Raw genomic sequence first — 27,740 nt, 5'->3', positions numbered from 1 at the left:
GTAATGCACTGGTCATCCCGCACGCACAATCAAACACGCGAGCTACTGCAAAACGCCGGCTGTGATCTAGTTAGCCTTCCAATTTATATCGACTAAAGAAGGGATTTAAAAAAAAATGGTTTGGGGAGGATATGTGCTGGATGTAGAACTGGAAGAGGATTTTTTTTCTCACAATGTCACAATCGAAGTGCGTTTGTCTGACGTTCGAGGTTTGTTCCCCGATGAGGGGTGCAGTGGAGTGTGTACGCCTGATGAGCCCAAAATAGGGCGAAACACCTGTAGCGTACTCTTTATTTGCATTATTTGACAGTTAACTACGTAACATTCAGGTAACCACCTATACAATCAGATTGTGATTCAGAATTCAAATGCTATGTATGTATGTATGTATATATATATATATATATATATATATATATATATATATATATATATAGTAGAGTCTTGTTTATCCTACATTCGCTTATCCAACATTCCGTATTATTCGACGTCCCACCGTAAAAAAAAAAAAAAAATACGCATCTATCGGCAACAAGAACTGCAAGTTGCGAGTGTGAGTGTAGTCTGTTTTTTGTTGCTCCCGACTCTGCTGCAGCTAATTACAGTGGAACCTCGGTCTGCGAGCATAATTCGTTCTGGAAATGTGCTCGCAGTCCAAAGCACTCGTACAGTATATCAATGCGAATCTCCCCATAAGAAATAATGGAAACTCAGATGATTCATTCCACAACCCAAATCTATTCATATAAAAATGATTAATACAAAATAGAAAGTAAAAATAAATAAAGCAAATTAACCTGCACTTTACCTTTGAAAAGAATCATGGCTGGTGTGTGTGAGTTTCTAAACTCTTGTGGGATTCCACCCAACGGGACGACACGCGGAAGAGCGTCCCAAAGCTGCAATCGCAGTCTCCCAGCGCTGTAGCAGTTCATCATAAAGGCCAATCCGAAAAGATCGCGGACGTGCTATAAGCGCCTGTCTTTGATGGGTGATACAAGGAACAAGCGACATTATAAATGCGCTGGGCTCAGTATTACCTGCCTGACTGCTGTGTCTGTGTATAGGAGAATGGCAGATCCTGCTAAAATAAATAACCGCGCTGTTGCTGTTTCAAGCTTAATAAAGCTGGTGTTGCTAAAAGTATTGAGACTCAGCTTCGAGTTTTCGGGTGCAAGACGGGGACTCGCACGTCACGTCACAGTACAAACACACACACAGTCACAATGCTGTAGTAAACAGTATACGCTCGTACGGATGTTGACTATTTAGTGATGGAGTTAAGGCTCAAGAAGCTGCAATTAATTACACTGAGCAACAAGAAGAAGCTACAGGAATCGACATAATGATGCTGCAAAGATGGCGAGATATTCACAGCGAAGAAACGGCACTCGTCAGGAAAGCAGATTACGATCAAAAATGTCTTTAAATCATCACAGGACTGAACTTTTTAAGTACAGTACATACTGTATTTAACGTCAGACAATTCTGTAACTGTAAGTTCATTTTTCAATTAATTTATTCTGTTGTTTTGTTGTAAAACATGATTATTAGGTTCATAATGTGTAAAATTATAACAAAGTTTGACGTTTAATAGGCTTTTTCTTAACACATTCCATCATCCAACATTTTCGCTTATCCGACGTTCTGCCTGCCCGTATACAATACAATACAATACAATACAGTTTATTTGTTGTATAGCCAAAAAACACACAGGAAGTGCCGCAATGGGCTTTAACAGGCCCTGCCTTTTGACAGCCCCCCAGCCTCGACTCTCTGAGAAGACAAGGAAAAACTCCCAAAAAAACCTTGTAGGGAAAAATGGAAGAAACCTCGGGAAAGGCAGTTCGAAGAGAGACCCCTTTCCAGGTAGGTTGGGCGTGCAGTGGGTGTCAAAAGTAGGGGGTCAATACAATACAATACACAGAACAGAACAATTCCTTAAGACAGCATAATAATAAGTAAATTTTATGACATAATTAGGTTTGGATATTTTTAGAGTCCTGGAGACCTCATCCATCTAGCTGCCTCCCCATTTGGCCATGCCACAGCTGAAACATTGCTCCGATGAAAGGACCCCTCTTTCCCATGATTCCTGTGATCCTCCATCAGGGATGACTTTACCATAGGCAGGCAAACAACTTGGCAGGTGGGCCGTGGCACCAATTGCCACATTTGGGTACCGAGAAAAGAAACAGAATAGGTGAGGGTTAGTATTCAAATATAATTATCATGTTACTTACACTGTAAAAAATCAATCCTACTCCCAATTAAAAAATATTAAGTAACTGATTACAATGTGCTTTTTGAGTTTGCCCAACATTATATTGACAAATCCAGCCAATTACAAAATTTGAGTTCACTGGATATAAGCTACTCTATGCCAAACTAAGAAAATTAAATTAGCTCAAGTAGAAATAACTAATATGTAAAAACAGCATTAAGCCCATCTAACAAATTTTAAGGCTTTGTCAATGTCATCTCTAATTGGCGTAACTAAAAAACCTATGCTGAATAAACGTAAGTAAATTTAGGCAAACTTCAAGGTAGTAATTCAAGAAATTAATATATTTATTTTTTGCAAACTCAAAAAGCACATTGTAATCAGTTACTTAAGAACTCTGACTATATTGAGCAACATATTCCATTTTAACAAAAAAGAAAAAACAGCTTTTTTGAAAATAATGTAGCTTTATTTTCTTAGACATGGCATTACATTATTATTACAATGTGAAATATGAAAATCACTTCTATAAATGTATTTATATTCAGTGCATTCAAATTTTGTCTTAATAACATATTACTAATAACCACAAGCCATGCCATCTCTGATGTTGTGGAATCTTAAATTGAAAAGTGTTACATCAATAATTCCAAAATGTCTTTTTGAACAGAACCTGAACAGGGTAAAGGGATTCTGTCATAACATTAACACTAATTTGCAACGGAGAAAGAATTTCACACAAAGAAAAGTAGATATAGCTAACTTAATCTAAAATCAAAATACAAGCACATCCTATTCTGCAGATTTGAGACACATTTGTCTAACATTTGCAGCATATTTTGAGTGACAATACTCTATGTGAGTATGAGTCTCCAATATTTAGAAACACCTTCTGCACCGTTTCAAAAGTGTATTTCAGTTCTTTTGGGTATTGAATGTTTAGAGCATACAGAAGACCAACAAGTATGACAAATGCAGTTGTGAAGTCAACAAGCTCTTCAATTACTACTTGACCTTCTATCACCACAGCCACATTCATTGGTGCAGCTCCCGGATGGGTCTCATGGTGCCTCACAACCTCCAATATTCCTATCTTCATTTCATTTGTATATATTTGAAGGGAGTCTGTATCCTAAAAATATAGAACAATGATATAGATAAGGTGTGAAAAAATAAACCATAGTTGACTCTTTTCCAAAGCCAAGTGAAAGGTTGTCTACCAACTTAACTTTCTTGTTTGTTAATCATTTAGTTCTACATTTCCAACCGAACTCACATGACATGTTGTTGATAACTTCTTGTATTCTCTTAAGTACAGAGGTAGTCCTTGTAGAACCGTTGCCCTCTTGTGTGTGGTAACATCCATTGTCTGAAAAGTTAACAAGAATGATAGTCATAGAGTTAGAATATACAAAGAAATAATGTTTGAACAAAACGACAATGTAAGAAAACTTAAACAAAACAACTAAATATATTTGATATATTTCCTTCCTCCTTACTATATACAAAAGTCCATCTTTGTTAAATGAATCCAAATAATGAAAGGATTTTGTACATCTGCAAATTATTCAAAATGTATGCACACATCCAGAAACAAACAAAAAAAATGCTATTAACCTGGGCAATTTCAATTTATAATAAACAGAATAGCTCAGGAATGTACTTTTATTTCTGGTAAAATATTGTTTGTGTAAATCTCACCATTAAAGAAAACTGTAAATTAATACATTATGAATTTGTAGTCCATGACATTGGAGGGAATATGTGTAGTGCCAATGACTCAGATATAAACATATACAGTATAATTTAGCTTGTTCTATAAAATAATTTTGCATGCATTTGATAACAGTCTATGGGTTTGCCACATGCACCTTCATAAGCAAACAGTTTAACAGCCTTAATTACAACACTGCCACATGCTATGTTAAGTTAATGCTTATGACTATAAAACAATTCTTTCCTGATCCTTATTACGTACCTGTTCATCTAGTAATTCTAAAAGTGATTTCAATTCATGTGCTGTCTTGCCTCCATTTGCTCTGTACATTTTGATCAGAGCTGTCGAATACTCGTCCAAGGATGTCAGAAATGTTTCTTTCAATTGCACCTGGGTAATGCGATAAAATTCTGCATATACCTGTAACAAAATTCAGAAATTAATAATGTACTTATTTTCAAGATACTAGCATCGCTACTCAACAATTGAATTATAAGATTAGAAAAAACTCACCTGTTGCTCTATGAAAAGGCCTGGCCATCTCTGTTGGACTACAGAGACCAGTGGTTCATCCATGACAATCTCCTTTCTTCTCAGGGAAAAAGTGAGGTCCATTTTGGTGTTGACTAGGTCCAGGTTCATATTTTTCTTCTTCACTTCATCCACAAGCTGCTGCCTTGTACGCTCTTATTGCCCAATCCACTATGTAATCATCTGCTTCCAGTCTCTGTTCGCAACTTTGGTATGGTGCCTAAAAAGCTTGAGTCGGTCACCGCAGCTACTACGGGAATTCAGACCGCTAACTTTAAGTGAACAAAGTCCTGATGTCGGGTTTTGAGGTATAAAAACATAAGCTGTTATAGTGAAAAAAGGAAAGAAGGAAATAACGCAATAGTGTGGCTTTTGATAAAAAGCCACGACAATAAGCACAACTGAGCTTTCATTTTATAATTATTCATTTTCAGATTCTGTTACAGTCATTAAAATCTTCCGTAGTTAACGGACCCGCCATCATTACACGTTGCAAATAACACAAGCTAACATTAAACGCATAAAAATCTTTACGTTCGGCAGTAGGTTATCATCGATGGTCGTCGAAGTTAGTAAGGTTACTCGCGTGGCAACTGTTAATAAATCGCATCCCGATTTTTTTAACTATATAGGTTTCAACAAAGAAAAGTCCTACTCATGTAAATGCATTTACTTACCTTAAGTCGGGACTATAAAACGTTAGTAATTACAGATTTTGGAGTCGTGGACTCATGCACGTGTCCAAACCTCATAAATCGAGAACATTCTCGCAGGAAATGCGCATTGCGCAAAAGAAAAACTCACACAAACAACAGATTATTAATTCTCACAATGCTGATTTTACATTTGAACCGAAAAGAAAAATAGAACTCACATCTAAGCCACACAATGAAGAAAGCGATTGTCAAGCTAAACATTTAACACAGAAATGCTGGAACAACAAACTTTTTTACACTGGGTCGACTATCACTTAGTTACATTTTTTACAGTGTATGTTTTAGTGCTAATGACTAACAACAGAGATGCAGTCTGTACAGTTGATCAGCAGCTCTAGTCAGGATATGCTAAACTGAAGTAGTGAGTCTTCAGCCGGGATTTAAAGGCTGAGACCGAGGGGGCATCTCTTATGGAAGCAGGAAGACCATTCCACAGTTTAGGGGCCCTGTAACTAAAAGCTCGACCTCCCACTGTTATTTTATTAATCCTTGGAATCCTAAGCAGACCGGCATCTTGAGATCTTAATGTGCGCTCAGGTTTGTAAGTCATGATAAGTTCAGACAAGTAAGCCGGACCTCGGCCATTTAATGCTTTATATGTTAAAAGGAGGATTTTGAAATCTGCCCTAAACTTAACTGGGAGCCAGTGTAAAGATTTAAGAACTGGAGTTATGTGTTCATATTTTCTTGTTCTTGTAATAATTCTTGCAGCCGCATTTTGGATTAACTGGAGGCTGTATAGAGAACAGTTTGAACAGCCAGTGAACACCGCATTGCAGTAGTCAATCCTACTAGAGATAAATGCATGAATTAATTTCTCACAATCCTGTTTATTTAGAAAGCGCCTTAATTTCCTAACATTTTTAAGATGGAAAAAACATGTTTTGGACGACTTTGTAATATGTGCTTTAAATGACATGCTAGAGTCAAAGATAACTCCTAGATTGCGGGCTGATTCAGTAAAATTAATTGGGATTCCAACTGAGTTAAATGATGACAAAATATTGCTGTGATCAGCGTCATTCCCTCCAACAATTAACATCTCTGTTTTATCTGTATTTAAAGACAAGTAGTTCTCATTCATCCATTCCTTTAATTCACTAACACAACTAATTAAAGACAACATCGGAGAAACTTCATTTGATTTAAATGAAAGGTATAACTGGGTGTCATCTGCATACAGTGAAAATTAACATTATGTTTCCTAATGAGAGATCCCAGTGGAAGCATGTAAAGTGAAAACAGTAAAGGTCCCAGTACTGAGCCCTGCGGACACCATATTGAACTTCTGTGTATAATGATGGAGTACTGTCAGCACATTTCTGTACATACTGGAATCGATTTGATAAATAAGAACTGAACCAAGCGAGCACGGGCCTGTAAGCCCAACATCGTTTTCTAGCCTGTGCAGTAAAATAGAATGGTCAATGGTGTCAAATGCTGCACTTAAGTCCAACAACATAATTACAGTGGAATTTCCTTCATCAGAGGATATCAGAATGTCATTTACAACCCGTGTTAGTGCCGTTTCTGTACTATGACCAGTGCGAAAGCCAGACTGGAATTTCTCAAATAAATTGTAATGCGTAAGGTGTGACTGAAGCTGACTGGCGACTACTTTTCTAGTATTTTAGAGAGAAATGGTAAATTTGAAATAGGCCTATAGTTATTTAGTATGTGTGGGTCTAGGTCTGACTTTTTAAGTAAAGGTTTAATGACTGACACTTTTAGTGCATCAGGTACTGTGCCATGCAGTAATGAACTATTGATAATGGTTAGAATAGGGCTGCAAGAACATCCATTGCACTTTTACTAGTTTTGTTGGCACTGGATCTAGGGAACAAGTAGTGGGCTTCATTTTAGTAATTAAAGTTAAGACTTCCTGGTGAGTTACAGGATTAAAATTACTAAAGTGCTGAATGCAATGTGCAGGGTCTGCTAAGCTAGTATTTGGTTTGTACTGTGATGCTGAGATCTGGGATCTTATATTTTTAATTTTCTCATTGAAGAAGTTCATAAAGTCTGTACTGCTAATATCTGTTGGTATTTTGCACTGTTGATCTGAATTCCCATTTGTTAATTTAGCCACTGCTCTAAAAAGTACCCTAGGATTTTTATTATTGCTATCTATTAATGTAGAATAGTATTCTGAGCGAGCTTTAAAGAGGGCTTTTTATATTTTTTAACACTCTCTGTCCATGCAATTTGAAAGACATGTAGCTTTGTTGTTCTCCATCTGCTCCAGTTTTCGACACTCTAATTTAAGAGCGCGAGTGTTTTCATTAAACCAGGGAGAGTTTCTATGTGCTTTGATCACTTTTGTTTTAGGGAGCCACTGTGTCCAGAGCATCTCTCAAGGTCACATTATAATGTGATATTAGCTGATCTAAATGGTTTTCCACAATTACACTCGACTTACTCAAGGTATCTATAAATTTTGAAGCAGAATTACAATCTAGATGTCGCACTGTCTTTGTTTTAATCTGCGAGTGCGTTGGCATGGGCAGAACTAAATCAAACGTAATTAAGAAGTGATCGGAAATAACTACATTTAATGGAGTAATATTTAAATTTTGAATTTCAACTTTGTAAGTTATAATTAAATCTAATGTGTGGTTATGATTATGAGTTGGACCTTTGACAATCTGACAAAATCCTACTGAATTTAACAAATAAGTAAAACATTTGCTAAAAGTGTCAGTTTCCACATCAATGTGTACATTAAAATCCCCATCAGAACTACGTGATCATAATTTATAGCCAAATCAGACAGAAGGTTGCTAAATTCAGTCATGAACAATGAATATGGCCCTGGTGGTCTGTAGACTAGCACTATAATTGTGTTGGAATCTGTTTTAATATTTAAAATGAATGCCTCAAAGGATGTAAAGTTGCCTAAATTTTTAGGAGTGATTTGCATTTTGTTACAATGAATTATTCCAAGGCCTCCTCCTCGACCAGAATCTCTAGACTTATGAAGGAACGAGTATCCATCTGGTGACGCCTCAGCTAGGGGGACAGGTTTCAGTGAGAAGACACAGATCAGATTTTGTACTTAATATGATATCATTTACCAAAACAGCTTTACTGCCAAGAGAGTGAATGTTCAATAAACAGCATTTAAAACTGCATGGTTCTTTCTGAACTGCTGATATATTTTTTGTTTAAATTTGAATTAAATTTCTATTACAGATGCCCCTGGTGGTTTTATCCCTTGGTTTGATTATACACCTTATTTTTTGGTTATCAATTAATTTATGGTTTGTATCAAGACTAAATTTACTGGATGCCCCACAACAGGGATTATGGGTAACAGCTTCAGGAAAATAACAGGTGGGATAAAGAACAGCCTGTGATTTAAGATCACATGACTGCGGCCTGGATGGTGCTCTAATCAGTCAACCAGGCAGTTTTGCTGCCATATTTTGGGATAATACATAAGATCCCTCCAGTTAGGATGAAGACCATCTCTTCTGAAAAATCCAAGCCTTTCCCAAAAATCATCCCAATTGTTCACAAATGCTATGCTTTTATTTGCACACCAGGTTTCTAGCCAGCAGTGAAAGGAATGCAATCTGCTATAAATCACATCCCTCTATATAATCTTGGTAAGGGACCAGATACAATTAAATTCCGACATTTTGTTTTAGCTTTGGTGCATAGAGAGATGAAGTTCCGCTTTAATACCTCAGATTGCTGTAAATAAATATCATTAGTGCCGACATGCAGCAATAAGGTAGATACTTCATCGTGGCAACACGGTCCAATGCGGCCTTTATGCCAGAAATCTTGGCCCCTGCAAGGCACTTAACATTAACTGCTGGTTTAACATAGTTTGGAATTCTAACATTCCGCACTATGGAATCGCCAATTATGAGCACTTTATTATTCTCAGTTTCCACAGGCGCGCTGCGGAGAGCTGAGAACCTGTTCTGGGTCCGAATTGGTGACCTGGGTGCTGGGGGACTAAATTTTGGATTCTTAGACCCCCGTCTTACTGTTACCCACTCGCCCTGTGGCTGAATTGGTGCTGCTGATTTCGGCCGCGCACTGACTACAGTGGGACCTGGAGAGACTGAAGCCGAATCAGAAGTAGCCGAATTGTCTAAACAAACCGAGTCGATCCAATTTTCGGTTTGCCTAATCGCTATCAGATTCCTAACGCGGTCCTCCAATTGCGTATTTTCCCGACCAACTCTAAATTAACTAAACATTTTTGGCAGGTGAAGCTATCTGCACTGTCGGCCGGAAAACCTGAGCTGTACATACTGCAGGACACACAACATATAAACGTGCCCTCGATGGGCAGAGAGCAGATAGAACTTACATTAAATGTTGAAGTCATCTTTGCCGTTTTATAGGTGCTTCTGCGCTTTCCGTGTTGAGCTGAATCACCGTCGCTTTAAGTTTCCACCACCCGCTAAGCGATCGACTTTAATTTCTCACTGCCGGTTATTTCTACTGGTCAGCTGCCGGCTTTACCTCAGGTGAACTTGCTCGGGTGCTTTCGAAGGGCTACGTGCCTGTGGGAGACGCCGCCGCTCCGCTCTCTGCTTCCGCTCGCTGATCCGCTCTCTGCGTATATGTCGGATAAGCGAGACTCTACTGTATGTACAAATATATATATATATATATATATATATATATATATATATATATATATATATATATATATATAGCATTTTAATGTAGGTATCATTTCGACCTGATCATTTCAAAAGTAGCTCGCAAGCCGAAAAAGTGTGGGCACCCTCTTTGGAGTTTGGACCCTTGAACACCGAGTGAGTAGCCGGCCATGTCCAAGATGATTCCAGCAATGCAAACGGATGATAACAGACATACGAGACCGATTCTCCAATTAGTCTCTTCCAACTGAAATTGTTTTACAATCAATGAAAGGTTAAATATGTTACATATATATAAATAAACATTATAAGTTAAATATCATAGCTATATTTCGTCTATACTTTCGATTTTGATAAAAAATTCGTTTTTTGATTATAAACTTATTAAAGAAAAATTCCTATTTCTTTTTTATGCTAAAATTGTAACACCAACAGGTTAGCAACAAATGACATTTCGTTCATTAATGAAAAATCGCAAAGAGAGCCGCTGAATCCACAAAATAAATATAGACTGTTTATAGTTGATACAAATACAATTGCTTACTTATCATATACATAATATAATAGATAACCTATGTTAATCAAAATGTAATCGCGTAATACGTTCAAGGCAGTGTAAAAAACGATGGGAAAAGTTTTTTTTGACAGATTAATTTTTGTTTTGTGGTGTAGTCATAAGTTTTTACATACAGAATTTTTGAGGATGGAAAAAAGTGAATTGAATTAATATAGCTATTAGGTTGATTTAATTCTATTACCACTACAACATTGTTACAATAAGAATAAAGCAAGTTGAAAATCTAGTTAACAAAACAAACATTAAGTGAAAACCAAATAACACTACGGAGTTCTCCTGATTAAACTGTCAGTTGCTCATATGGAGCACAGCAGAAACGTTCTGAGCTTTAAGTGGATGATAGCAGACATACAAGACTGCAAGACTGGTACAGTTAACTATATATATATCTATATATATATGTATACATACATTCACGTATAATTCCAGTCTTGAAACCCAAAAAAATCGATCAAAAAATCAGACCCCGACTTATACAACCATTCATAAATTCGACATTTAATTATTATTTTTTTCCATCTTCTTGCCTCCTCCAGTCTCCCATCAGTTTCTCAGACACATTGAATTTTGTTGCAGCAGCGCAGTTGCCAGTTTCTTTCGCCACCTCAATGACATTTAATTTAAAACCAGTTTCATATTTTCTTCTGATCGAACACTCCATCGTAGATAAGGGATGCTCTCACGATAAAGGTGTATGAGGATGTGAGATACAAAAAACACAAATCAGTGCATACATCACTTTGGAATAGTTTGGGTATCACTGTGTGGTCACGTAGGCACGAGAGAGTGAGAGGAGTTAGGGGCACACGCTGGTACAGCGCACTGCCACGTCCACATAGAAGAAAAAGGCCGTGTGCTCCGTGGTGACTTCTCAGAATCTCTTGGTCCAATAGCAGGAGTTTTCCACATTCGACTTATATGACTGACATTATAAAATACCAGAAATGATACAGTAAAATCAAGATGTGAATTAAACGTGAATATATATGTAATATATATACTGTACTGTATATATCTTTATATATAGTATACTACTGTGGCTGTTCGTTTGTCTGTCCAGGATTTTAAATCACCTGTAGCTCACAAACCATTTGAGCTGAAATGTGGCACACATACACTACGTGACGTCTACTGTCTGCTTTCAGATTGATGATTGACCTCCAAGGTTATTCCTCTTTTTATTTTGTTTTATTGTAGAATCAACTCCCTGAAATGGCCAGCAGGGTGGTCATGCGGCACATGCATACAGGCGCCATGCCCATCCCTACCACCTTCGCCATTGCTTCCCCTTCCTCTTCATATCTTAACTCATTCTTGAGGCAGATTGAAGACTTAAATGCCAGTTTAAGTGAGAAATTAAGAAAAACAAACTAAGTAATTGCAACACAAACTCTGACTTGATCAGTTTTAATGCAAGAAGATGCTGACAAAAGAAGTGAAGAAGCGGGCCGCTAGGGTGGAGGAAAGAAGAGCCGCTCAGGAAGGAACAACCTCTGAGCAAACGAATGGCAAACGTACCGAGAAAGAGGATGAAAACAATAAATCAAGCGGATTATCGTGCAGTCCGCGTTACTGGCGTATATATACAGGCCTAGTTCTTGAGGCAAAGCCTCCATCATGCCATTTAATTCCAGCCGCCCCCTCACCCTATAATATACCTTCACTCGTTTTCTAAACCAGTGTATTTAAGTTGAAAATTTTTTGCAATTTCCTTAATGTCAAAAAAAATTAAAGAAAATTTCTTTGTAGGTAGAAGAAAACTTGACTTACGCATTTAACGAATCGGCAACAAGTTTAATGAATTCATCAGTAAAATTCAGATTAACACTACAAAACCTTTTGATTGATGTGCTGCACACTTGAGCTGCCACAATTCATGTGTTGCGACTTAACCGTTTTTCTTTGAAGCAAGTTACCGACATTCGGTGGGAAAAGATGAGCCCCGCGCCGAGCCTGCATTTTGTCGAGGTTCTACGTTCTACGTTTGGCCGCCTTTGTGCATGCACACTTTGCACAACTGGTAGAACTGGGCCTGTATATATATAATATAAATATAATATAATATAAATATATCCATCCATTGTCCAACCCGCCGAATTGGGTCACGGGGGTCTGCTGGAGCCAATCCCAGCCAACACAGGGCACAAGGCAGGAACCAATCCTGGGCAGGGTGCCAACCCACCGCAGGACACACACAAACCACACACTAGGGCCAATTTAGAATCACCAATCCACCTAACCTGCAAATCTTTGGATTGTGGGAGGAAACCGGAGCGCCCGGAGGAAACCCACGCAGACACGGGGAGAACATGCACACTCCATGCAGGAGGACCGGGAAGCGAACCCGGGTCTCCTAACTGCGAGGCAGCAGCGCTACCACTGCGCCACCGTGCCACCCATATAAAAATATATATATATATATATTTTCATGGCATTCATAGTCTGAATCACGATCTGATTATATGGGTGGTTACCTACCAGGTAATGTGTCCGAGGTTCGATTCCCAAGAGGAGGTGCGGTGAGTGTGTACACCTGATGAGCCCAGAATTAGGGCGAAACACATGTCGCATACTCTTTGCATTATTTGACAGTAAAACTTTGCAATATATATATATATATATATATATATATATATATATATATATATGGTGGCTCGAGTCACAAAGAGAGAATGAATACCAAAAATAGTTGGGATGCCCACCTGGCCAACTCTGTTTAATTTCAAACATAAAGAATGCTGGCAGTCACCTCCAGTTCGCCCTCTAGTGGTCGTTCCGAGTGTCAATTGGATGATAACGTGCATACAAGACCGTAAGAAGGGGGTGGGTTAGGGTTGATCTCATCCTACTGTATTTTTCGTCAACCAATGAGAAACATGTGGACCAAGTTTCATGAAAATCGCTCCCGCCGTTCAGAAGTGATGCTGTCTCTCACACACACACACACACACATTGAGTTTTATATTATATAAGATAGATTTAGTTTCTATGTATGTAATTATGCTCACCGATGTTCCTTGTATTTTATGGGTGAAGCCCAAAGGGGGAGGACCACCACTTGCATTTGCTGCTAGCGCCCATCTTAGCTTTGTGAGGACCACCAGGATGTCGGTTGCTAAGGTTACTGACCGGTTTTAATTTTTTTTTTTTCTGAAGACCTCCTCCATTTTTGCTGTTTTGCAGTGCGAGACGTCCTCTGTTTGTTGGTCTCCGTGGAGTCTTGGGGTCTGGACTGGAGGTGAAGGCCCTTTGTGAAGTTTGTGACACGCGGCAACAGGGTGGACCCCCATAATAAGAGCTCTGCTGCTGAACCTTTATGGATGTTTTGGTGGCACGAACACAACTCACCTGCTGTGTCTTTCAATGTAATGAGGACTTTGGTGAATTAACAGCATTGATAAACAACAACAACAACAACATTTATTTCCATAGCACGTTTTCATACAGACAGTAGCTCAAAGTGCTTTACATAATGAAGAATAGAAAAATAAAAGACACAGTAAGAAAATAAATAAGTAATAATTAAGACTACATGGCCCCATGAATGAATTCTATTTATAGTGTAATAAAATAGAAACTTCAATAACAAGTAAAAAACAAAGCTGAAAATAAGAATCGATCTTCACAAGAAATCTAAACTACTTCTGGCAAGAAAGTGATCTCGATTAACAGAAGAAAGTTTGGAAGGAGAGCCATCTTCGTCTTATCATTTATATGTCTCCTCTGGGGACGGCTGTTGTGCTGGGCCTTGGTGGTGGTCTTGGAGTTATAGGTGGTGGTCTTGGAGTTATAGGTGGTGGTCTTGGAGTTACAGGTGGTGGTCTTGGAGTTATGGGTGGTGGTCTTGGAGTTACAGGTGGTGGTCTTGGAGTTATGGGTGGTGGTCTTGGAGTTATCGGTCGGACTGTGGTAACAGGAGGTCGTGCTGTGGTGGTTGGCAATCTGGGTAGAATTACAACCTGGAATGGAGGCAGAGAAAAGGAAGTTGTTAGAGAGCCAAAGGAGCAGAGGAGCCGAAAGGTTAGGAGTGGCAACTGGAAACACGGTGGTGGCAGCAGCGGCAGCAGTAGCTTCATGCACAGAGCAGGCGGTCAACATGGCAGCCAAAGGCAACTGGAACCTTCTACCTCTGTCAGGTAGGCCATGGGGTGGCACAGGCTGTTTGTTCTCAGAGGTTTCACTTTCACTCCAATGGCCTCTGTTATTAATTATTGTGTTTTCTTCAGATGGTATTCACACCCATTGACCTTTAACACCGAGAATGGGGTGCCAGCTTGCAGAAGTGGAAGCAGTGATGGACGGTGTTCTCCAGCTGTGGTCCGAAGCGGTGGGTTTACTCCAGTGGCTGTCTTGTCTGCCCCCTTCTGGCTGAAATGGACACTTGCACCTGCTGTCACCCCCACCCCACCCCATTATAGCGCCTTGCACCAGTTCTACTAAATATCTGGGCACCGCTGCCAGCCTGCAGGTCTGACAGCTTTGCTTGCTCGAGCAGGCGACTGGGCGACACGTTAGACGGCTGGCCATGCAGTCTGACAGAGAGAAGCCGTAGCTGGCGAGCGTTTTTGTCATGCATGGCCAAAGGGAAGCTGCGGCAGCAGCGCACGCCGACTGTAAAAAGCACCGACTTACGTAGAGCTGGTAATAGACAACGATCTGCAAAAGAAGCACACGGGAGGACATTTGTACAAAGAGAAACGTCACAGGCTATGAGCCGCGCCACTCACTAAAGGAGCTAGCTGGGCGCACAACAGAAACTGTCACTCGAGTCACTCAAGTTTGGGCTTCACTGTGTCCTTATCCAGTGGCCCAGCGCCTCAGCCATCTTTCTCTTTCTTACTGTAGTCTTTAATGAACAGGACAGAAAACGGAATTACCACTTGCTGGAATAGCAGATAGCGATATGGATAAAATATCTTCACTGCCTGAGGAGACAAAGGGAAAAAAAGGCCATTAAGGATTCTTCACTCCAAACGTCCTCTTATTGAAAGCTCGTCATCCGCAAAAGAAAATCAAAGTACGGGCAGAAGCGTTCTGAAAAAAACGGCCGTCATTTTGGCTCATTTTACATTTGCATTACCAGGCAGACCCATCGGTGGGCCGACACCCTGCTCCTCACTCGTCCACACATGACCAGCTGCTGGTCACTTGTCACTGAGTGTCACTCGTCCCTTTAAAGTGGCTCACTGAAAGCAAAACTCTGATGGCAGCGGAACACCTGACAGTGCCACAAGATGGAGGGGCCAAGAGAGAGAAAAAGAGGAAGAGGAGGAGGAGGAGCCCCTTGGGGTCTATCAAAGGACGGTCACTTGTGAACATTCACCTCAAACTGCATCAGCTGGGAAAGCCACAGAGGACATCAAAGATGGAGGGGGAAGCGAAAAAAACATCAAAGAAACCAAAATGGGCTGAAACATGGGGGGCATCGGGAAGATGGAAATTATTGAGGAAGAGTGCAAAATAAACACAGAGATAAATAACAGATAAGAGATGGATGAAGATACAATCAGAGGAAGAAAAAAATCAACATTCTCATCGCTCAGGGCAAGTAAAACACAAGCTGACTGAGTCCAATGGTGGACTGGAAATCAGGGGATTAGTAAAAAAAAATAGAAAGAAAGGTGGCTAGAGACACGAGAAAGGCACTATATAAGAGATAGATAGATAAAATAAAAGATACTACATAATAGATAGATAGATAGAGAAAGAAAGTGAAAGGCACTATATAAGAGATAGATAGATGATAGCTAGATATGACATGCACGATATAATGGATGGATTGATGGATAGGAAAGGTGCCATATATTAACAAATTTTTGAATTTACTCACTGGTCCGTAAGGTCTGAGCCAAGACAAGTAGTGCTGAAACTGAAGAAACAGAGATCAGTTAAACTGGGACACACAAACACTTGCACAGCTCAGCTCTTTTGCTTGTTGCTAATAGATCATATCTATCTATCTATCTATCTATCTATCTATCTATCTATCTATCTATCTATCTATCTATCTATCTATCTATCTATCTATCTATCTATCTATCTATCTATCTATTTATTATATAGTGCCTTTCACTCTATCTATCTATCTATCTATCTATCTATCTATCTATCTATCTATCTATCTTCAGATTTTTGTGACCTACACTTTGTCATCTGCTAATCTTTGTAAAGACAGGCCATTGAAGAATCAGTTAATACATAAATTGTTGTGAAATGCAAAGAAAAAAACCCTTTTTGAACGCCCCTCATATAGTGTACTGTACATATGCATACACTGTCGGTCGGTCTCTCTCTCTCATTTTATATATATATATATATATAGTGGATGGTAGGGGTGACTCAGACTCCCCCCAAACCACAAGCACAACTCCAGCAGACGCAGTCCCGGGTTCACATGAGCCTTTTCTTCTTCTATTTTTTTCTTTCTTTCTTTATTACAGTCTAATATAATTGAATTATTCAAAACATTCCACTACTTTCTATTTCTTTTTTTCTTCTTTGTCTTTCTCTCCGCTCGCTCCCGACTCTGAGTTGCCTCCCTGAGGCGAATGGCCTTCTTTGAAAGTGGGAGCCTGAAGCACTACTGGTACGTCACCAGCCTATCGTGGAAGCAGTTCCAGGTTGGACAGATGAGGGCAGGGACTGTCCCACCAAGAGCTCCGTGCGGTGGCTCCAGAGGTCCCTGACTCCATACAGGCCTACAGGCAGCACCAGTGGCATACTGGGCATCATACTGCACAACACCATCAGGCAGTCGTCCACTGCATCTGTAAAGGATACCACCAACCCAACTGGCCAGGTCACCCGTTCATCCGTGAGCTCCTTCACGATGTGCATGTGTGCGCGTGTTTGTTGTGTGCTGTGTATTCTTATTTGTATTTTGTTCTGAGGAGACATTAAAGTAAGAATTTCCCTGCACTGAGTACACCTGACAGTAAACCTGAACTCGAACTTTGTGGGGACCACCTTGTAGGGTGATTTTTTTTTTTTTTGGCTGCAGGACTAAGTGGCCCACAAATGTGCTGGCCTGTCAGAGCAGAGCAGAGCAGATCCTGAATGTCCGACTCACTGGTGCCGGTGACTGGGCTGCTGGTTTGAACCCGAGTCCCTGCACTTTGGAGGCACAATCAGCAGCCGCTCTGCCACTCAGGGTCTTCACGGCTCATCACAACAAATTATTTGAACAGGGGTCCACAAATTCGGAGTCTTTTGCAACAAAAAATGAATTTCAAAAAGAAGAAGAAGATACTTTACCCCAGTCTGTTGTGGAATCGGAGGATTTACACCAAAAATCTATAAAGATTAAAAGATAAGAAAACACAAATTCTTTATCAATTCAATAAAAGGAATCTCACTGAAATGCAGTAGACATCTTACTTATTAAGATACCAAGTATGCAGTAATTTATTTTACAGGTTTATGAGTACAAAACATAACAGAAGTGCTTGGACTTGAGGCCCCGGTGTCCCCTCACAGCTCCCGTCTTGACCCTCGTCTCTTAATTTAATAGAAGCTTTAATCCAAAGCGACTTTCAGATCCCAGACAAACATTAAAATCATGAAAAGGGAAGCCATTGAATTAGTGATAGGACAGCATCATCTACAGAGCCTTCAGAAAGTCTTCAAACCCCCAAACTCCTTTCATTACTCCCAAAGTTTGGGATGCGCCATCGGTTGGAGTGACAAATGCAATTCATTTAATTACTGCATGGATTACAAAATGCAAAATGATTAGAAGAGAGACCCCTGAATTTGAATTTGACTCTTTTGCAGCAAAAAAATAATAATTTCAAAAAGAAGAAGATACTTTACCGCAGTCTGCTGTGGAAGTGGAGGATTTACTCGAAACATCTGTAAAGATAGCAAGATAAGACATTTTTTAATAAATACAAATTCTTTATTAATTCAATTAGATGAATTTCAATGAAATGCACTAGACATCTTGTTTAATAAGATATTCATTATGCAGTAATTTATTTTATACATTTACAGGTACATAAAATAACAGACGTATTTGGACTTGAGGCCCCGGTGTCCCCGCACAGCTCCCGTTTGACCCTCGTCTCTTAATTTAATAGAAGCTTTAATCCAAAGTGACTTTCAGATCCCTGAACATCACTAAAATCATGAGCAGGGAAGCCATTCAATTAGTGAAAGGGCAGCCTCATCTACAGAGCCTTCAGAAAGTTTCCAGACTTCGTCACCTTTTATTACTCGCAATGTTTTTGCGATGCACCATCTGTTGGAGTGGCAAACTGCAATGCACCACAAACATTACAAAATACATTTCTGCAGACGGTGCACTGCAAACGGTCAATCCGGAGGTCAACATTGATTGCTTAGATTTCAACCCATCAGTTTTCATTATTCCCATAGTTTGTGATGCGCCATCTGTTGGAGTGACAGATACAATGCATTTTATGACGACATGCATTATAAGATACATTTCAGCAGATGGTGCACTGCAAACAGTCAATGCTGAAGTCTATGTTGGTTTCAACCCATCACCTTTCATTACTACCAATGTTTGTGATGCGCCATCTGTTGGAGTGACAGAGCAAATGCATTTTATTACGACATGCATTATAAAATATATTTCTGTAGATGGTGTCTTGCAAAAGGTTAACGTTGAGGTCTACATTGATTATTTAGATTTTAACACGTCTTGGACAGATAGCACAGCTTGTTTAATATATTGTTTATATATATTTTAACAGACAGCTGGAATTCATGCCTGGCTGGGACAGCACCATAACGGAAGGACCGAGGGAAGGAGTGTGCATGGGGGCAATACCTCACCTGAGACAACAGAGGGCAACCCCCTTGTCGTGCTGCAGTGACACGAGTTTGGAGCATGGAAGCTCAATCCTGCTGGGGCTTGTGGTCACCACCAGAGGGAGCATGGAGAACAGCTGAGTCCTCCTTTGCAGGGCTGCCGTCACACCTGGAAGTGCGGCCGGAAGAAGGTCATGGGACAACTGGAGCACTTCTGGGTGCTCATTAAAAGGGGCCAGCTGCCACAACTCGGGCAGTCGGGAGGAAGAGGATAAAGCCTGAGGAGGAGTGGAGGAGGAAGGACTGGTGGCCAAGATGAGACTGTGTTGGGTTGTGGTGAGTTGTGCCCTGTGAAGAACTGTAAATAAACTGTGTGTGTGTGTGCCAAACCCGTCTCTGTGCCCGTCTGTGTCGAATTAGGGTGCCTGCACACACCCTTGGGCTTTACAATATATATAACATTACATATAATATATATACACAGTGGTGTGAAAACTATTTGCCCCTTCCTGATTTCTTCTTCTTTTGCATGTTTTTCACACAAAATGTTTCTGATCATCAAACACATTTAACCATTAGTCAAATATAACACAAGTAAACACAAAATGCAGTTTTTAAATGATGGTTTTTATTATTTAGGGAGAAAAAATCCAAACCTACATGGCCCTGTGTGAAAAGTAATTGCCCCTTGTTAAAAATCACCTACCTGTGGTGTATCACACCTGAGTTCAATTTCCTGATTACTGCCACACCATTTCAATCAAGAAATCACTTCAATAGGAGCTGCCTGACACAGAGAAGTAGACCAAAAGCACCTCAAAAGCTAGACATCATGCCAAGATCCAAAGAAATTCAGGAACAAATGAGAACAGAAGTAATTGAGATCTCTCAGTCTGGTAAAGGTTATAAAGCCATTTCTAAAGCTTTGGGACTCCAGCGAACCACAGTGAGAGCCATTATCCACAAATGGCAAAAACATGGAACAGTGGTGAACCTTCCCAGGAGTGGCGGCCGACCAAAATTAACCCAAGAGCACAGAGGCGACTCATCCGAGAGGTCACAAAAGACCCCAGGACAACGTCTAAAGAACTGCAGGCCTCACTTGCCTCACTTAAGGTCAGTGTTCACAACTCCACCATAAGAAAGAGACTGGGCAAAAACGGCCTGCATGGCAGATTTCAAGGCATAAACCACTGTTAAGCAAAAAGAACATTAGGGCTCGTCTCAATTTTGCTAAGAAACATCTCAATGATTGCCAAGACTTTTGGGAAAATACCTTGTGGACTGATGAGACAAAAGCTAAACTTTTTGGAAGGCAAATGTCCCGTTACATCTGTAAAAGGAACACAGCATTTCAGAAAAGAACATCATACCAACAGTAAAATATGGTGGTGGTAGTGTGATGGTCTGGGGTTGTTTTGCTGCTTCAGGACCTGGAAGGCTTGCTGTGATAGATGGGACCATGAATTCTACTGTCTACCAAAAAATCCTGAAGGAGAATGTCCGGCCATCTGTTCGTCAACTCAAGCTGAAGCGATCTTGGGTGCTGCAACAGGACAATGACCCAAAACACACCAGCAAATCCACCTCTGAATGGCTGAAGAAAAACAAAAAGAAGACTTTGGAGTGGCCTAGTCAAAGTCCTGACCTGAATCCAATTGAGATGCTATGGCATGACCTTAAAAAGGCGCTTCATGCTAGAAAACCCTCAAATAAAGCTGAATTACAACAATTCTGCAAAGATGAGTGGGCCAAAATTCCTCCAGAGCAACGTAAAAGACTCATTGCAAGTTATCACAAACGCTTGATTGCAGTTATTGCTGCTAAGGGTGGCCCAACCAGTTATTAGGTTCAGGGGGCAATTACTTTTTCACACAGGTTTGGATTTGGATTTTCACACAGGTTTGGATTTTTTTTTCTCCCTAAATAATAAAAACCATCATTTAAAAACTGCATTTTGTGTTTACTTGTGTTATATTTGACTAATGGTTAAATGTGTTTGATGATCAGAAACATTTTGTGTGACAAACATGCAAAAGAATAAGAAATCAGGAAGGGGCAAATAGTTTTTCACACCACTGTATATATATATGTATATATATGTGTGTATGTATATATATGTGTGTATATATATATATATGTATATATGTATATATATGTATATATATATATATGTATATATGTGTATATATGTATATATATGTACATATATATATATATGTATATATGTGTATATATATGTATATATGTGTATATATATATATGTATATATGTGTATATGTATATATATATGTATATATATATGTATATACATTGTGAACGCTGGCCCCGGCACAGACAGACGGACAACATATTTTTCTCCCCACACACCGTTTATTTACAATATATACAATAATCATAAAAGTCACGTGCACTCACAACCCCAGCGCCCTTGGCACTGAATCCCCCAAAGTCCAGGGACCACAGTCTCTGTGCCTTTGTCCTGGCCGCCTCCTGTCCTCTCTCCAGCTCTGTCCACTTCCACCCGACATCCACTGCTGACTGGAGGGGGCCCCTTTTATGGGGAGCCGGATGGGCTCCAGCTGCTTCCTGGCACTTAACGGTGGCCACACCCCTGTGTGGCGGAAGTGCCGGCTGCGCACCCGGAAGCCGTCTGTGTCTCCCCGGTCGTCTTCCCCCCGGCACTTCCTGGTGTGGCGGAAGTGCCGGGCTCCCAGAATAAACAGGCACTGGGGCGCCACCTGGCGGTGGCCACGGGTCCCTACAGGGCTGGGCTTCCAAGCCCTGTACCCGAGGCCCCTGTCTAACCAGGACGGACGCCCCCACTCGTTCTGGAGGAGGCACACGCCCTCCTCCGGTCCTCTAAGGCGTCCCGGCCGGGCTCCATCCCGGCCGAGGCCCTGGGATGAACGGCATCGGCGCCGCCTGCCGGTGGCCACGGGCCCTACAGGGTAGGGCTTCCATGCCCTCGACCCGTGGCTCCCAACAGAACCAGGACGGACGCCCCCTCGTGGTCTGGAGGAGGCACAAGCCCTCCTCACTTTCTCCTGGGCGTCCCGGCCGGGGACCACAATATATATACTCCTCCTTGAACCGTCACCTTATCGTGGTGGAGGGGTTTGCGTGTCCCAATGATCCTAGGAGCTATGTTGTCCGGGGCTTTATGCCCCTGGTAGGGCCACCCAAGGCAAACTGGTCCTAGGTGAGGGATGAGACAAAGAGCGGTTCAATAAACCTCCAATGAAAATAAAAACTACGGACAACGTTTTCCCTTGCCCGACGCTGGTCACGGGCCCCCTCTGGAGCCAGGCCTGGAGGTGGGGCTCGATGGCGAGCGCCTGGTGGCCGGGCCTGCACCCATGGGGCTCGGCGGGCACAGCCGAAGAGGTAACGTGGGTCCTCCTCCCCATGGGCTCACCACCTATGGGAGGGGCCAAGGAGGTTGGGTGCAGTGTGAGTTGGGTGGTGGCCGAAGGCGGGGACCTTGGCGGTCTGATCCTCGGCTACAGAAACTGGCTCTTGGGACGTGGAATGTCACCTCTCTGAAGGGAAGGAGCCTGAGCTAGTGCTTGCGAGGTGAGAGGTTCGGCTAGATATAGTCGGACTCACCTCGACGCACAGCTTGGACTCTGGAACCAATCTCCTTGAGAGGGGCTGGACTCTCTACCACTCTGGAGTTGCCCGGTGAGAGGCGCCGAGCAGGTGTGGGCATACTTATTGCCCCGACACTGGAGCCTGTGCATTGGGGTTTACCCGGTGGGCGAGAGGGTGGCCTCCCTCCGCTTCGGGTGGGGAAGGGTCCTGACTGTTGTTTGTGCGTATGCGCGAACAGCAGTTTGGAGTATCCACCCTTTTGGAGTCTCTGGAGGGTTGCTAGAGGGCATACCTTCTGGGGATTCCCTCGTTTTGCTGGGAGACTTCAATGCTCACGTGGGCAATGACAGTGAGACCTGGAAGGGCGTGATTGGGAGGAATGGCCCCGATCTGAACCCGGCGGTGTTTTGTTATTGGACTTCTGTGCTCGCCACGGATTGTCCATAACGAACACCATGTTCAAGCATAAGGGTGTTCATATGTGCACTTGGCACCAGGACACCCTAGGCCTCAGGTCGATGATCGACTTTGTGGTCGTGTCGCCGGACTTGCGGCCATATGTCTTGGACACTCGGGTGAAGAGAGGGGCGGAGCTGTCAACTGATCACCACCTGGTGGTGAGTTGGCTTCGATGGTGGGGAAGATGCGGTCAGACCTGGTAGGCCCAAGCGTGTTGTGAGGGTCTGCTGGGAACGGCTGGCAGAGTCCCCTGTCAGAAGTAGCTTCAACTCCCACCTCCGGCAGAACTTCAACCCGCCCCGAGGGAGGTGGGGACATTGAGTCGAATGGGCCATGTTCCGTGCCTCTATTGTTGAGGCGGCTGACGGAGCTGTGGCCGCAAGGTGGTGGTGCCTGTCGTGGCGGCAATCCCGAACCCGTTGGTGGACACCGGTGAGGGATGCCGTCAAGCTGAAGAAGGAGTCCTATAGGACTTTTTGTCCTGTGGGTCTCTGGAGGCAGCTGATAGGTACCGGCAGGCCAAGCGGAGCGGCTTCGGTTGTTGCTGAGGCAAAACTTCGGGCATGGGAGGAGTTTGAGAGGCCATGGAGAACGACTTTGGACGGCCGAGGAGATTCTGGTCCACCGTCCGGCGTCTCAGGAGGGAAGCAGTGCAGTGTCAACACCGTATATGGTGGGGATGGTGCGCTGCTGACCTCACTTCGGGACGTTATGGGTCGGTGGGAGGAGTACTTCAAGACCTCCTCAATCCCACTAACATGCCTTCCAATGAGGAAGCAGAGCCTGGGGACTCTGAGGTGGGCTCTCCCATCTCTGGGACTGAAGTCACCGAGGTGGTCAAAAACTCCTTGGTGGCAGGGCCCGGGGTGGATGAGATCGCCCGGAGTTCCTTAAGGCTCTGGATGTTGTAGGACTGTCTTGGTTGACACGTCTCTGCAACATCGCATGGACATCGGGACAGTGCCTCTGGATTGGCAGACCGGGGTGGTGGTCCCCTCTTTAAAAGGGGACGGAGGGTGTGTTCCAACTATAGAGGGATCACACTCCTCAGCCTCCCTGGAAAAGTCTATTCGGGGTTCTGGAGAGGAGGGTCCGTCGGATAGTGAACCTCGGATTCAGGAGGAACAGTGTGGTTTTAGTCCTGGTCGCGGAACAGTGGACCAGCTCTTCACCCTTAGCAGAGTCCTGGAGGGTGCATGGGAGTTTGCCCACGGTCTACATGTGTTTTGTGGACTTGGAAAAGGCATTCGACCGTGTCCCTCGGGAATCCTGTGGGGGTGCTCGGGAGTATGGGGTACGGACCCCTGATAAGAGCTGTTCGGTCTCTGTACAACCGGTGTCAGAGCTTGGTCCGCATTGCCGGCAGTAAGTCGAGCCCGTTTCCAGTGAGAGTTGGACTCCGCCAGGGCTGCCCTTTGTCACCGATTCTGTTCATAACTTTTATGGACAGAATTTCTAGGCGCAACCAGGGTGTTGAAGGGGTCGGTTTGGTGGACTCAGGATTGGGTCACTGCTTTTGCAGATGATGTTGTCCTGTTTGCTTCATCAGGCCGTGATCTTCAGCTCTCTCTGGATCGGTTCGCAGCTGAGTGTGAAGCGGCTGGGGTGAGAATCAGCACCTCCAAATCCAGAGCATGGTCCTCAGCTGGAAAAGGGTGGAGTGCCCTCTCAGGGTTGGGGGAGAGATCCTGCCCCAAGTGGAGGAGTTCAAGTATCTCGGGGTCTTGTTCACGAGTGAGGGAAGAATGGAGCGTGAGATCGACAGGCGGATCGGTGCGGCATCCGCAGTGATGGGCTCTGCATCGGTCTGTCGTGGTGAAAAGGAGCTGAGCCGTAAGGCAAAGCTCTCAATTTACCAGTCGATCTACGCTCCTACCCTCACCTATGGTCATGAGCTATGGGTAGTGACGAAAGAACGAGATCGCGAATACAAGCGGCTGAAATGAGTTTCCTCCACAGGGTGTCTGGGCTTTCCCTTAAAGATAGGGTGAGAAGCTCAGTCATCCGGGAGGGGCTCAGAGTAGAGAAGAGGAGTCAGATGAGGTGGCTCGGGCATCTGATCAGGATGCCTCCTGGACGCCTCCCTGGTGAGGTGTTCCGGGCGTCCAACGGGAGGAGGCCCGGGGAAGACCCAGGACACGCTGGAGGGACTATGTCTCCCGGCTGGCCTGGGAAGCATGGGATTCTCCGGAAGAGCTGGAAGAAGTGGCGGGGAGAGGGAAGTCTGGGCCTCTCTGCTTAAGCTGCTGCCCCGACCCGACCTCGGATAAGCGGAAGAGATGGATGGATGGATGGATGGATATATATATATATATATGTATGTATGTATATATATATATATATATATGTATGTATGTATATATATATATATATATATGTATGTATGTATGTATGTATGTGTATATATATATATATATATATATATATATATATGTATATATATATGTATATATATATGTGTGTGTGTGTGTGTGTGTGTGTGATGACCACAAGGGGGCGCCAGCACGGCAGTGTGTTTATTCCCTCAAAGTTCCTCGACAGCTTAGATATCTCACTGCACCGTACAGTTACAGCAATTCCTTCTCCTTCTCCCTCTCGTCCAATGTCTTCTCAACCCTGACCCTCTGAGAGACATGAGGTGCCACCTTTTGTATCTGACAATCTGGGCCATATGAAAGCTTAGCAAAAACTTTGAAGTCTTCTTTAAATAGTGCCCTCTGGTGGCACCCAAGGACCTGAAATGGTGGCCCTGCCCTTCTGAACTACAAATCCCAGTCTGGGACTGTCCCAAAGGCACACTACCACAGATCATGTTGTTTGGTGAATTGTCCCCAATAAGTCTGTCCATTATGCTGACTCCCCAACTGGGATTAGGACCGGAAACCAACCCAGCTGACCTTCACCTCCATCCACGTAATTCCTGTGTAATGACATTCTGGCTGGGAAAGACACCGCACCCCATCCCAGTCGGGACGCATGTCCGCCACGCTACAGTGTATACATACGTGTGTGTGTGATTGTTGTTTGCTTATCTACTCTTATTTATTTTTTTTTATGAGGTGACATACAAATGACAATTTCCCAGCACTGAGTAGACATGACAGTAAACTTGAACTGACACTTTGTAATGTCCACCTTGGAGGGTCCGCAGACCTTCTGATATTTTGGTCTTTCTGCTTCAGGACAAAGTGGCCTCCCCTGTCAGAGCAGAGAAAATCCTAAATGTCCGACTCACTGGCGCCGGCGACTGGGCTGCTGGTTTGAACCCGAGTCCCTGCACTTTGGAGGCACAATCAGCAGCCGCTCTGCCACTCAGGGTCTTCACGGCTCATCACATCACTTTATTTGAAGAGGGGTCCACAAATTCTGACTCTTTTGCCACAAAAAATTAATTTCAAAAAGAAGAAGAAGATACTTTACCAGAGTCTGTTGTGGAATCGGAGGATTTACGCCAAACATCTATAAAGATAGAAAGATAAGAAAAGATTAAAGAAACACAAATTCTTTATCAAGTCAATAAAAGGAATCTCGCTGAAATGTGGCAGACATCTTACTTATTGAGATATTCATTAGGCAGTAATTTGTTTTATAGGTTTATAAATACAAACATAACAGAAGTGCTTGAGGTCATTTAATAGAAGCTTTAATCCAAAGCGACGTTCTGATCCCAGACAAACATTAAAATTATGATCAGGGAAGCCATTGAATTAGTGATAGGACAGCATCATCTACAGAGCCTTCAGAAAGTCTTCAGACCCCTAAACTCCTTTTATTACTCCCAAAATTTGGGATGCGCCATAGTTGGAATGGAAAATGTAATGCCTTTTAATATTATGTGCATTGCAAAATACATTTCAGTAGATGGTACATTGCAAACAGTCAATGCTGAGGTTTACATGATTTCAACCCATCAACTTTCATTACTGCCACAGTTTCTGATGCGCCATCTGTTGGAGTGGCAAATGCAATGCCATTTATTCCTACATCCATTACAAAATACATTTCAGTAGATGGTGCACTGCATACGTTCAATGCTGAGGTCTACATTGATTTCAAGCCTTCACCTTTCTTTGCTACTAATGTTTGTGATGCGCCATCTGTTGGAGTGACAGATACACTACAATGCATTGTGATTGACTCTTTTGCCACAAAATATTCTAATTTCCAAAAGAAAAAGATGATAATTTACCACAGTCTGCTGTTGAATCGGAGGATTTATTCCAAACGTCTATTGAAACATAGATAATAAAAGGGTTAAATAAATTACGTCTTCCTTTAATTCACCAACAGTTATTTCAATAAAATCTACTGGACGGCTTGTTCATTCAGCTATCAATTAACCATCCCATAATATAACATAACCACAGAGCTCCCATTTTTAGCCGTCATTTTTTCGTTCAATGGAAGCTTTCATCCAAAGCGACTTCCAAATCACAGGCAAACCTTAAAACAATGACCAGGGAAGCCATTCAGTTGACAACAAGGACAGCGTCACTTATATAAAGCCTTACCTAAAAATGTC

The 27,740-nt window shown here is 42.4% G+C and overlaps 2 protein-coding genes across 2 annotated transcripts in view; both read right to left on the bottom strand.

Moving 5' to 3' along the window:
* Positions 1-3,044: 3,044 nt before the first annotated feature.
* Positions 3,045-5,303, bottom strand: LOC120528518. The gene is made up of 4 exons (XM_039752696.1): positions 4,455-5,303; positions 4,203-4,361; positions 3,501-3,593; positions 3,045-3,356 (listed from the first exon to the last, which is right to left on the bottom strand). Exons 1-4 carry the CDS (start codon positions 4,581-4,583, stop codon positions 3,045-3,047), a joined length of 693 nt encoding a protein of 230 aa, XP_039608630.1. The 5' UTR covers positions 4,584-5,303.
* Positions 5,304-13,879: 8,576 nt separating this feature from the next.
* The window catches only part of LOC120528517, a 52,120-nt gene continuing 38,259 nt past the window's right edge, over positions 13,880-27,740 (bottom strand). The window contains exons 6-13 of the mRNA XM_039752694.1: positions 27,408-27,446; positions 26,639-26,677; positions 18,203-18,241; positions 17,645-17,683; positions 16,221-16,259; positions 15,268-15,315; positions 15,023-15,046; positions 13,880-14,349 (exon numbers count right to left, since the gene is read on the bottom strand). Of these exons, the coding sequence (XP_039608628.1) occupies positions 14,024-14,349; positions 15,023-15,046; positions 15,268-15,315; positions 16,221-16,259; positions 17,645-17,683; positions 18,203-18,241; positions 26,639-26,677; positions 27,408-27,446 (593 nt within the window). The 3' untranslated portion in view covers positions 13,880-14,023. The remainder of the gene's footprint in view (positions 14,350-15,022; positions 15,047-15,267; positions 15,316-16,220; positions 16,260-17,644; positions 17,684-18,202; positions 18,242-26,638; positions 26,678-27,407; positions 27,447-27,740) is intronic.

The sequence above is a fragment of the Polypterus senegalus genome, chromosome 4 (genome assembly GCF_016835505.1).
Source record: "Polypterus senegalus isolate Bchr_013 chromosome 4, ASM1683550v1, whole genome shotgun sequence".
Taxonomy (NCBI): Eukaryota; Metazoa; Chordata; class Cladistia; order Polypteriformes; family Polypteridae; genus Polypterus; species Polypterus senegalus.
Note: the sequence above shows the minus strand (reverse complement) of the source record. Positions and strands in the feature narration are given on the sequence as shown.

Excerpts from the sequence above, each read along its gene's own strand:
- LOC120528518 (XM_039752696.1), bottom strand. The coding sequence starts at position 4,583 with ATGAACCTGGACCTAGTCAACACCAAAATGGACCTCACTTTTTCCCTG. Across the intron at positions 4,362-4,454 it reads GCCTTTTCATAGAGCAACAG|GTATATGCAGAATTTTATCG; the intron begins GTGAGTTTTTTC and ends ATTTTGTTACAG. Across the intron at positions 3,594-4,202 it reads TAGAATTACTAGATGAACAG|ACAATGGATGTTACCACACA; the intron begins GTACGTAATAAG and ends TTAACTTTTCAG.